This window comes from Neovison vison, chromosome 8 (genome assembly GCF_020171115.1).
Source record: "Neovison vison isolate M4711 chromosome 8, ASM_NN_V1, whole genome shotgun sequence".
Classification (NCBI taxonomy): Eukaryota; Metazoa; Chordata; class Mammalia; order Carnivora; family Mustelidae; genus Neogale; species Neogale vison.
Genome location: NC_058098.1, coordinates 13,786,696 through 13,799,436, shown reverse-complemented (window position 1 = coordinate 13,799,436; position 12,741 = coordinate 13,786,696). Strand labels below are relative to the sequence as shown.

The following is a 12,741-nucleotide window of genomic DNA, read 5'->3' as shown; positions in this document are numbered from 1 at the left end:
GACCCAGAGTCATTTTATTTACCTGCCAGTTTCCTCAGCTAGCACGTAAGTTCCATGTGGACAGGGACAGTGAATGAGCACATAGTCAGGTTTTAAATAAATATTGTTGAATGAATGAATAAGGAGTGAGCAAAGAAATGAATAGGGCAGACTCCGGATCAGAGGGCAAGATTGCTTTCTTATAAATTCTGGTATAGACTCATTTATCGAATATTTCCGGACCACCTGGTATGGGTCAGAAACCATTCTAGGTACCAGAGTTATGGCACTCAACAGAATAAAGTTTGTATTCTGACAAGCTGGTATTCTAGAGGGAGAGAAAGTTAATAAAGAATAGAATACATAATCTAGGGGCCTGGCTAAAAACTTAGAAGAAAAATAGAGCAGAGTAAGGAGATGGAGAGTAGTGAGGGCAAGATTTTACACCAGATGGTCAGGGAAGAGCCTCTGGGGAGGTGACATTTGAGCACAGACCTGAATAAAGTGAGGAAATGAGCACATAATTGCAAGCGAAGTGCTCTTGGTAGAGGAAACAGCATGTGCAAAGGCCCTGAGGCAAGGTGGTTTAAGCACATGGCTGGAGTGGAGAGGGGAGAGCAGGGAAGAAGTGAAGTCAGGGAGGTCAATCCCATGGAACCCCCAACTCAGGAATTTGGGGCCCTAAATCTCTCTTATGCCCAGAAAGCAAATAATCTATAGGCCCAGTGTTGATTAACACTCTTTATTTTATTACATTTTCAATCAGAAGTATTTGAAATCATGATTCATCTGGTTACAAGTCCCATGGGTTTCTCTGTGAATGGACTTCTCCCGTCCCCTGTTCTCCAGGAGTGCATCTCTCAAGCCCTCTGGGCTGCGACTGTGACTTGATTACTGAAGTACTCACATGGGAAGAGGTAGAGCCCATCCTCCAACGTGGGGGCCTCTCCTCTCTCCTCCCCGCTGCTCCCAGGGAAACATCCATGACTCACTCGTGCCGTACTGAGTCTCTGGCTGCTGCTTGGGGATCATGGTCCCTCAGATGTGTAGGAAGGGAGACACGAGGCTTCCAGAAGCCCCATGGGCACCTGTTTGGTGCCAGGCTAGCGCTGGGCCAATCCCTTCACTTCTTGAGCACCCGCTGGGCCTGATACTGTGCCGTTCACTGGGGATACCCACGCGCTTCTGCTGGAAACGAGGAGGGATCAAATCATCTAGGAAAGCCCCCGCCAGCCACTGGCTCAGGAGAATCTCGGTTGACCTTCTCTGCAGAAGAGGGTAGGATATATTGCCTGCCTGAGAAATTTTACCCTGGCCTTTGATGAGGCCCCAGTGTATCTTATTTATTTATTTTTTTTGTCATTCCTGAAAAACGTGGCCTTTGCTAATTAAACACCTTTACCCCTCTGGGGATGTATAAGAAAGGAAAGACCAGCTGCTGGAATCAGGAGTAGCGGGCAGCGACAAAGGGCAGCGACAAAGGCCCCCGTGGGCCACACGTAGGAGAGTCCTCTCTGGAAGGACGGTAGGGCCGGGGCTTGGCCTGACCCCAGAATTACAGTGAAACTTATTCAGACAGAAAAATCCTAAAAAGCTTGGGTAGAGATGTCAGCTGGGGGTTTCTAGAATGCCCAGGGTGTGCCGGGACCCCCAGAAGCGCAGCAAGGGGGGTTGGCGCAGCCTCCCTGTCCTCAAGAGGTCATCTGTCCCTCCCCTGTCTCCAAGGATTGAAAGTGGTGTACTGGCAGGGGTCACGTTCAAACAACGGGCACAGAATGGGCACCGACTGAGCAGGACACACCACGGCTGTGAACACCTGGAACACTGTGGCCCCAAAAGCCTTCCTCTCCGAGAAAGGTGACCTTTAAAGGCAAGATGACTTCTCCGGAGGGTAACTTAAGGTAGGCTGTGGGAGATGTTAACAGTGCCCATAAGAATCAATGCCCCCACCCATTCCAACAGTGTAAGACAAATGCCATATTCCAGATTTGCTTCCTGTTGCTGGGATAGGGCGCTCTTGCATTCTAGCCATATAACAGCTCAGAGATAAAGGAGCTTATTTCTCTGGCAGCGGATCTGGGAGATGTCTGGGCCCTGACCTCCATGAAAGAGAAGGAGACCGTGTCCTAGATAATGAGCCTGTGGGCCCAAGTGGACCACTGGAGGTCACCCTTGCTTGCTGCATACTGGATCACAGAAAAGAACTGCTCAAGATCGTCCTTGTAGAGTCCCAGCAGCAGGTGATGGCAGAAGCCTTCTGAGAGGGCCCAGCTCGAAGAGCGTCCTGGAGGGGGACTCAAAGGGTCCGAAATGTGTCGTTGGCCAAGGCGGATGGCAGTGCCGTGATGTTGGCTGAGTGGATGTCGGCCCAGTCTGGGAAGACGCCCAGCTGGAAGATGGTTTGTGCCCAAGTATTCATGGCCAAGCTGAGCAGCAGGACACCCATGAGGTTCATCAGGAGGCCTGTCCGTACCTGAAACAGAGCCCCAATGAAGAGAGGGATCAGCTCAGAGCCCATTGTACAGGTGGGAAAACCCACGCTCAGAGTCAAGAACGTATTCACTCAAGATCTCCCAGCCGGGAAGTGATGGTGCCAGGACAGGGATCCAGGCTGCTGGGTGCCCAAGACCCTCCCACCTTGACGCTACCCTAGCCAGCCCCTCAGAGGCCATCCCTATGACACCCTCGAAGGGGGATTATTACTACTTCTGCTTTACAGAAAAGGAACATGGGGCTCAGAGAAGTTGGCTAATCCACATCACGCAGCTTGAAAATAATCTGGTTTGATCAATAACACACATACACACTCATACCACACACACACACACACACACACTCATACATGCTCACACCTATCCACCTTCCATGTCTACTGAAGGCTATATTTCTTTGTTGGGAAGAACGTGTCTCACGGACATTTTGACCTTTTTAAGTAGCTAGAACAAGTCTGCCCGCTTGCTTTCCCCCCCGAGCTAACCTCTTTTGCCATTCATTCCAACCCGGGACTGAAAATCTCTGTTTCTCATCCAGGTTTTCCGGTCGTTCGACCATAGCATTGCTCAACTGTGAACTGTGCGGTGAGGGAGTCATTCACTTTCTTTTCAGTCTCCCTCTTTAAAATCTATTCCTCCCAGAGAAAGGCTCCCTTAGGTGCTATCCTGCCCTTAACGCTTCTCTCTTCCTTGCCAATTGCCCTCTTGAGCAAGCAGGGCTTCAGAACTTTCTCCAGGCAATCGTTTTCAGGGTGAATGTAATTATTTTGCTTTTTTGTCTTTGCCTTTATTTTTAGACTTACCTTCTATGGTGTACAGTTCCAGTTTTCCATATCCAGGTGTGTCAGAAACTCTTCTCTTAAAATAGTCTTACTTTTTTTAAGTGTTTTTAAGGGGCACCTGGGTGGCTCAGTCGGTTAAGTGTCTGCCTTTGGCTCAGGTCATGATTCCAGGGTCCTGAGACCGAGCCCCACATCGGGCTCCCTGCTCAGCAAGGAGCCTGCTTCTCCCTCTCCCTCTGCCTGCTGCTCCCCCTAATTGTGCTCTCTGTCAAATAAATAAATAAAAATCTTTTTTAAAAAAACAAGTTGATTTAGGAGAACGGTTATCTCCATATTGCAGAGATGGCTCACGGAAAGGATATCAGTGGTGAAGGGAGTACACCCAGTGACAAGGTCCAATGGCGTTATGTTGTCCTGCCTCTGCTCTCGGAGGGTCTTCAAGCCCTGGCAACATTGGAGAATTGGAAGGGGACTGGCCAAATCTTTGGGGTGACTGGGAGGAGGGCTGGGATCCTGGGAGCCCGGCTCCAAGTGCCTGCTCTGTTCTGCATTCATTACGTGGACCACCTAGGCCATCCCTCTCGGGAGCAGAGCCTGCAGGTGGGCACGTGGCTCCAGACAGGTGGGCGGCTCTGACAGGTGCGCCCCTTTGTGCCCCCTTGTGCCCCTCGGATGTCTCTCCATTTCTCTCATGGTCTCCTCGTTCTCAGGATGGCTGTTAGGTCTGATCTCTGCCCTCTGGCCGCTTTCCCTAAGCCTCTCTGTTTCACACTCAACCCCCCTCCACCCCGCTGCCAGACTGACCTCAGAAGGGCAGGAGTCAAACCTCGTCCCCGCAAAGTCGGGAAGGAGAAGTGACTACATTCTAGAAAGGCTCCCTCATGGCTGTTTTCCTGCCGGGCCCGTTTACTCATGTTCCATACTTGGCCTCTGAATTAGTTGAAGAAGCTCTGTTCCCACTTCAAGGGGGAAGCAAGAAAGTGAATCATTCTCTGAGTTCTGTCCTAGCCCCCAGACACCTGATAACATCCAAGAAGAGCCAGATCCCAGACACATGCCAGCTCCAGCAAAGCCCCCGCTGATGCTGGCCTCCGGGCCACACCTCCAGTGATTTGCGGAAGAGCATCTAGGGCCCCCGACTCTCCCTCTGATGGGACCCAACCGAGGATTCCTAAAGGCACAAGGATGTTCCAACATAAACCCCAACCCCAAGCAACAATGAGACTCTTTCTCTCATCTCCGAGTCTCTCTGTCACTCCGTCTGTGGTTCTGTCTGCCACTCAGGCTATTCAATAAACTCTGTTTTCACTTTCTCTGGCTCACGTTTGATTTCTGTCCTGCATGAAGCCGGGAGTCCCTTGGCTGGTCCTTTGGGATGTTCCCCTGGGTTCCCGGACCCAAACTGCCTGCATCAATGGCTCCGCTCAAATCCCTCTAGAGTCCACCACTGTGGGCTGTGTAAGGTTCGGTCTGTGCCCTGCCCCTCGGCGCCCCTCCCCTCCCCCAGCCCTCTGGCCTCATCCTCCCAACTGGGCTCCAGCCACCCCAGCCTCCTCCTTCTCTCTTGTTTGCTCTGTGACCTCTTTCTGTCTCTCACTCTTGCCTAGCCCCTCTCCTCCCTTCCCCTCCCAGTTTGTCCTGCCGGAGTCTCTGAGCCTGGAGAGACTGGACCTGGAACTGGTTTAAGCATATCACCCTCCTTCCTTGTACCAGTTTAGGATTTGCATTCCCTGAGTGTCCCCAGGCCTCCAGTGGAGGGGAAGTGGCAGCAGGAGGCAGGAGGGAGGGAGGGAGGAGCGGGGTCAGCAGGGGAGCGAGGGGAGAGGAACACAGTGGTGGATCGCCCCACCACCCCCGCCAAGCCACCATCCTGGCTTCAGCCTCACCCCCCACCTCCCGGGGGTGCAGCCTGCTTCCCCTCTCTCCTACAGATTCCAGGCACGGAGCAGTTGGCTGAACAAGTAAGAAAAGAGAGCACTGCCCCGAGAGAGAAGGAAGTCCCTTGTCCCCGAAGCAAACTCTGGAAAGTCATCATTCAGGCAGTGTTTCCTGAAATTGTCTAAGCATAAGAATTGACCCAGAGTGTTTGCTGAAATGAACCTAAATATTCCTGGTCCCACTCCAGATGACTTATGCAGACACTGGGGGGACAGGAGGAGGAGCGGGAGCCGGGGTCCCCGCCAAGGCGTCTTGTCTAGTCCCTGCCGGCCACCCCCCTCTCAGGCCTCTGCTAGGACGAGCCCCGACTCACCATGTCTTTGACCAGCAGGTGTCCAGAGGCGAAGGCAATGGAGTTGGGGGGCGTCGAGACCGGGAGCATGAAGGCGTAGGAGCAGCCGACCGTGCCGGGGATCATCAAATACAGGGGGTGCACTCTCAGACGGATGGCCTGGTCCGGGTGTGGTGGGGGGAGGGGACGACCACGACAGGGCAGCGGCGAGGAGCCACCACAACAGATGGAGATGGTCGAAAGCCACAACCACAGAGATGGAAAGAGACGTGACGACAAAGGCGTAGTGGCCGAGACCAATCACAGCAGACAAGGTGATGGGTTTAGACACACACAGACAGACATGTGGCCAGAAACGCAGATCCACGGACAAGAGATAAGAAGAGAACCCAAACCAAGGGACACACGGAAGAGATATTCCCCCAGGTTAGTGACATTCTGGGGGCTGCAAGCTTGGGTGGGGGAGATTTTTCTAGAACCTTCTCCACCCTGAGAGCGCATCGTCAGACCGGGAGGACTTGCTAAGACCCAGCTTGCTGGCCCCACTTCCCCTAGAGTTTCTGATTCAGCAGGGCTGGGGCGGCTCAAGGAGCCTGCATTCCTCACAAGTTTCTAGCTGAGCCTGGTGCCAAGAACCAACTGCTCTAACACACCCAGTCCCCTGCCTGCTCCTTCCCTCAGCCGAACAGTCCCCACAGCCGGTCCCTGGCCACCTTTAGCGGGGGCCTCACCGGTTTTCGGAGGCACAGAGAGGTCGAGATAGCATCGACTGATAAGCATTTCCCAACTTCTAAGACTCAAATGCGTCTGTGTGTTGGCCTCATTCCGCGGCTGGCTCGTCACCTTGCCCAAAGGACATCTTCATCTCTACGATCGTATTTAAGATAGGGCATTTTTTGGCCCCTCGAGGGAATTTTGATAACCCAAAGCATACACATTTTTCTCAAAAAGGGCTAAATTCACCCCCTGATGTGCAAAACGTTTTTGGTTTGGATGATAAGCACCGTTTAGAGCGCTGTGTCATTCACTAGTGTCTTCTCCAGCAAAAGTTGCCCCAACAGACCTGGCTGGGTCCACCCTTCTCCTCCCTGTCACCCCACAGCACCTCCATCTCTCTCAATCATCCGCTTCCTCAGACCCCGGGGGGTCTACGGATGCGGGTGTGAAATGGCGAGCTCACTCTGGAGGACAATTTGCCCACATCTAACAGAATTAGAGAAGCACATGCTTTTCAATCCAGGGGTTGTGTCTATGCATGGATCTAGATGGAATACAAGGAAAGGTCAAGGGTGCCATTGTGGGATCACAGAAAAGGCTGGAGGTGACCTATGTGTCCCTCCATAGAGAGCCTCGATAGACCCATCGCTATCCACTCGTACCAGAATATCCTCTAGTCACTGAAAAAAGGTGAAGTGCATCTCTGTGTGTAACACAGTGTGAGCGCCATTACAGATTCATGCAAAAATAAGCCAACTAAAACCCCAAACAAGGTGGCTCAGAGATGCGTGCCTGGTCTATCACTGTCGACACACGAAGCGTATAGTTGCCACACTGATTTAATGAGATCAGTTCTGGAGTCTATTAAGAGAACCATATGGCTTGGTCTTCTTTAATCTATTTAAATAGAAAACTCAGCTGATTGCTTGTAGCGTTCACCGGTTTTGAAATTCCGAACACAAACTCGATTTGATCATGACACGTCGTTCTTGTCCCGTGGTCCTGGATTTATTTTGCTATTTGCATCTTTGTTTAGGTGTGAGATGGGGTTGTGACTTTCCCCACCCTGTCCTTCTTTGGTTTTGGTGTCTGGGTTTTGTTCACATTATTCCTGGATTGAACGGCTTTCTCCATTATTCTGTGCTCTGAAGTACTGTGAGTAAGGTCGGAGCTAGCTGTCCTTGCAGGCTTGCTAGTTCTCTCCTAGCCGACCCTCCGAGGACTGGCTGGTGATTTTTAGGGCAGCGGTTCTCAACGGGGGACGGTTTTGTTTCCCCTACCAGGGGACATTTGCCAATGTCTGGAGACATTTTTGATTGTCACGATTTAGGTCAGTACTACTGCTACCTCATGGATAGAGGCAAGCATGCTGCTGAGCCATTCACCACCTACAGGACAGCCCCCCCCCCACAGACCATTCTTGGGCCCCCAATGCCAATAGTGCTGAGAAACCCTTCTTTAGAGGGAGCTTAGAACTTCGCCTACCGTTAGAATTTCTTCTGTGGTGATTTGTCTGCTCAGATTTCCTACTTCGTCTTAACCCATATTTGAAAATTTTATTTTCCTAGAAAAGTCTCTAAGGAAGAAAAGTTGGTATGCTTCAAAAGTATTTACCTGAGCCTTTCTTAAAGAAGAAAAAAGACAAGGTCTGACACCTGCATGCATTTTGGAAGAGAACAAAGGCCTCTGTAGCTGGGATGGAGCTCCTCGTGGCAGGGGACAGATTTCTGAAGTTACCCCCCCACCCCACCCCCGACTCCTGCCCCAGGACTCTCACCAGCTCTGCCAGCACCGGCAGGAAGATGATGATCGTGGCCGTGTTGCTGGCAAACTCGGTGAAGAAGGCGATGACGACGGTGATGAGCAGCACAGCCAGGGCGGGGGGCACGTTCTCCAGGGGGTGCAGCTGCCCACCGATCCACGCCGACAGCCCTGACTCCTGTGGGGCATGCGGAGCATCTGTTCACACCCCCGCGCAGCCACAGCCACCATCCCCAAGGGCTGGGTCTGGGAGGGAGGTTAGGATGGACCCCCCTCAATGACAACAGTGACTACCAGGGACACTGAGACCCAGAGAGGGTCAGCAACAGGTCCAAGGCTACACCTTCCTGCCGACGGGCACCAGCCTCTCTGCTTCTTGAGATGCTCTCTACTCCAGCTCTAGGACCTAACTCCTGGATCCCCCAAATAATCCATTTGTTTCTAGCCCCCCCTGAGCTCCAACTGAAGTGAGAAGGGAAAACGGGACCCTCCGTGGATAGTGATGAATGACAAAAATATTAACACGATCATGTATGCAAGACATTCATGAGTTGTCTGATCATTATGTAATGATATATACAAGATATCCCATCTACCATCAATAAAACCTGTATCAGATATATGTTAAATGCAGCACTAACAAAATGATTACCAACAATAGAGATATTTGTGAGTCATGATAAGGCCGATCATTACGATGATAACATAATACTGTATTATTACTCATTTTAGCACAAGAATCATCATCCCTGAGGCTTTACGGTTTGCTTGGTACCTGCACGCCATTTCCTCATCAACCCCTCCCAGCCTTCCTGGAAGGCAGACATTTGTCCCTGTGTCACAGACGAGGAAACTGAGCCTGGTGAGTTTTTGTGACTTGCCTACGGTCCCCAAAAGTCATAATCTGAGATGTCTTTCACATTCAAGGGCATGTACTTCTCTCTCTCTCTCTTTCTCTCTTTTTTTTTTTTTTTTTTTTTTTAAGATTGTATATATTTATTTGAGAAAGAGAAAGAGCGAGCAAGAGAGAGAGAGAACGCAAGCATGGGTTGGGGGCAGAGGGAGGTGGAGAGGCACAGGGAGAAGCAGACTCTCTGCTGAGTGTGGAGCCCAGCATGGGGCTTGATCCCAGCCCTGGGATCATGACGTGAGCTGAAGGCAGATGCTTAACTGACTGGGCCACCCCGGCTCCCCACTGCTATGTACTTCTGTAAGCAAACATGGTCCTGCAAAGTTCCCTATCACTTGGGCACCATCCTCTGGACACAGCAGTCTGTCATGAAGAATGGTGATGGCCAGAGCCGACAACACCCTCCAGGACAGAGAGAGGACAGGTTAGATCGTCCCCTCCCTGGCTCCGGACTCCACCCCTGCCCTCGGTGTTGCAGAATTACCATTGTGCCCTCTCCGCTGACTTCTGCAGGAGTTACTCTGTGTAGGAGTATTTAAATCAAGTGTGTGCTTATCATAGCCCTTTTAGCAACCCAATATCCTCTGATATCATACACTTGGGTTTTTCAAAGAAATTGTATACATTTCTTTTATATTTGATGGAAAATTTACTGCTTATCTAGAACTTAAAATTTCATAATGGATTCTAGAACACAGCATACTGTTTTTATGTTTTTACATAAACAAAATACTACACTTGGGGGCACCTGGGTGGCTCAGTGGGTTAAAGCCTCTGCCTTCACCTCAGGTCATGATCCCAGGGTCCTGGGATAGAGCCCCGCATCAGCCTCCCTGCTCAGCGGGAAGGCTGCCTCCCTCTCCCACTACCCCTGCTTATGTTCACTCTCTCGCTGTGTCTCTCTCTGTCAAATAAATAAATAAAATCTTAAAAAAAATACTACACTTGTCCCCAGAATTGACTTAAAAGTTATCTCCAAGGAATGAATAATAAATGCTTAAAGATATTTTTCCCTAGAAGATGATTTGTAAAATTTAGATGCTGCTTTTTGTCTGATAGCCTAGAAATGATGGCACATGGCAGTCAATGCCCCAGGCCTTCCCCAACCAGGGAACCCTTCAAGGGAAAATGGGGCCACTGGTTTTTCCCAGAGGCCACAGGTCTGGCTAAGAGACTGATGGCAGTTGTGTGTGATTTAAGGGAGAGAGGCTGGAAAGAAGGAATATTAATGACTTGGATGAATGAGAAGCCAACTCTGGGTGGCAGGCTTCCAACCAACGTCCCAGCACACTCAGGTCCTTGGCTCAGCTTCTGCAACCACAGGGAGGTCTGGCAGCTTCAGGGGAGAGAACCCCCGGATGCCTGGGGTTCTCTTGGGGACTCCCAAGGGCTTCCCCTGCCCTTTCCCATTCCCTTAGGTATTAGAAGCTCCATTTCCTTGGAAACACATGGTCCCACATTGTCCCAGGGACTCTAGAACCAGCAACAGGCAAGGTGAGAGGCCATGCGGCCAGAGGATAAAGAGAAAGGGCCCCAAAGTCAGTTTAGGATTATTCCTCATGTTAATCCTTCCTAGCTGTGTCATCCTGGACAAGTAACTTAACCTCTCTGTGCCTCAGTTTCCTCAACTGTAAATGCAAATATTACAGTGCCTGTCCCAGAAGGTTATTATTGGGAGAAAAGGAGCAAATCTACAAAAGCAGTTGGAAAACGCCCCAGTACGTGGTGAACCCCCAACATGTACCAGCCATCATTACAAGTCACAAGATGCCAGAGTTGGAAAAACACTCAGAAATTGCCCAGTGTGTTGGTTGTCAAACTGTGTTTCTTAAGGCCCTCAAAGATGTCAAGAAATGCCTGAGGCCCCACTGCAGGATGGGAGGGGAGAGGCTTGACAACTTTAAGAGCCTCATCAAACACAGTAGGCTCGGCTGTGTGCATACAACTCAGTATAATAATTCCTAGGGAGAGAGCCAGTGAATTTGGTTCAAGGAAAGAAAAACGAGAGGACTTCATGTGCATGTGTGAACATTCAGACCACCCTACTGCTTATAAGCTGTGTGACTTCGGACAAATTGAGGAACATCTCTGTTCCTTGGTTTCTTTAGGGAATTGTGGTCAGGATGAAACAAGTGCATGCAAAACATAGTAAGCACGGAATAGGATTCACTATTCTTATCTGACAAGCACTTAATATGGAATTTACTCTGCACTGGGCAATGGCCACAGTCGCCAAACTATGGAAAGAACCAAGATGCCCTTCAACGGATGAATGGATAAGGAAGATGTGGTCCATATACACTATGGAGTATTATGCCTCCATCAGAAAGGATGAATACCCAACTTTTGTAGCAACATGGACGGGACTGGAAGAGATTATGCTGAGTGAAATAAGTCAAGCAGAGAGAGTCAAGTATCATATGGTCTCACTTATTTGTGGAGCATAACAAATAGCATGGAGGACAAGGGGCGTTAGAGAGGAGTAGGGAATTTGGGTAAATTGGAAGGGGAGGTGAACCATGAGAGACTATGGACTCTGAAAAACAATCTGAGGGGTTTGAAGTGGCGGGGGGGTGGGAGGTTGGGGTACCAGGTGGTGGGTATTATAGAGGGCACGGCTTGCATGGAGCACTGGGTGTGGTGAAAAAATAATGAATAATGTTTTTCTGAAAATAAATAAATTGAAAAAAAAAGGTTAAAAAAAAAAAGAATTTACTCTGCACTGGGCACTATTCTAAAGACTTGGCTAATATAACTTACTTAATCCCTGTAAAAACTCCATGAGGTGAGTTGTAAAATTATCTCCCATTTTATGGCTGAAGAAACTGAGGCACAAAGAGGTGGTGGCTGGCCTGAATAAATGAAATGACTTGTCCTAGGGTTGGAATTTTGAGCTTATAACCTAGCTCTTACTTCATTAGGCTACCTTTCCAATAAATGGCAATCATCATCATCATGGCCATCACCATCAGCCTCATCGTCATCACCACCACCATTATCATCATCACCACCATCATCATCATCACCTTCATCCTCATCACCACTATGATCACCACCATCACCATCATCATCATCACCATCACCACCACATCATCACCATCATTACAACCACTACCACCATCACCACCACCATCATCACCATCATCACAACCACCACCACCACCACCACCATCATCATCACCATAACCATCATCTCCACCACCATCATCGCCATCATCACCACCACCATCATCGCCACCATCACCATCATCACAACCACTACCACCATCACCACCACCATCATCATCATCACCATCACCATCATCACCACCATCATCATCACCACCACCACCATCCTCTCCGAGGTGACTCTCCAGCAAGAAATGAGGGATGGGGAAAATAGACATGTTTCTACTTGCTTACAGGCCTTGCTCCCTTCTGACTTACTCTCAAGCTCCTATAACCTGAATACATATTCATAGATAAATTTATTTGGGTGGTGATTAAATGAGATATATGTGAAGGTGCAGAAGAAGACCAATTTTTCAACCCCTGCGATAGGAAAACTATAATAACAATAATAGTAGTGAGGTTGAAGGTGGCTCTGGTTTTAGCACTGGTGTGTATCTGCCCTGTGCTGGGCACGTTCCATGCCTCACATCATCAACACTCCAAACAGCCCATCTCACAGGTCATGTCCAACAAATGTTCACTGAGCATGTTGCGTACCAGGACTCTTCTTGATGTCGGAACAGGAATGACTAAGACAGATGTAATGTAAGCCCTCACAGAGCTTACATTCTGGTAAGAGAGACACCAACAAGCAAACAAATGATCAGGAAATCTGGGGAAGGAAACGGGAAGGAAATAAGGGGAGAGTGGCTACAGGGG

The 12,741-nt window shown here is 49.7% G+C and overlaps 1 protein-coding gene across 1 annotated transcript in view; it reads right to left on the bottom strand.

The window, feature by feature from the left end:
• Positions 1–705: 705 nt before the first annotated feature.
• SLC13A3 (solute carrier family 13 member 3) overlaps positions 706–12,741 on the bottom strand; it is a 50,373-nt gene continuing 38,337 nt past the window's right edge. Inside the window, exons 11-13 of the mRNA XM_044262911.1 lie at positions 7,978–8,139; positions 5,505–5,642; positions 706–2,452 (exon numbers count right to left, since the gene is read on the bottom strand). Of these exons, the coding sequence (XP_044118846.1) occupies positions 2,276–2,452; positions 5,505–5,642; positions 7,978–8,139 (477 nt within the window). The 3' untranslated portion in view covers positions 706–2,275. The remainder of the gene's footprint in view (positions 2,453–5,504; positions 5,643–7,977; positions 8,140–12,741) is intronic.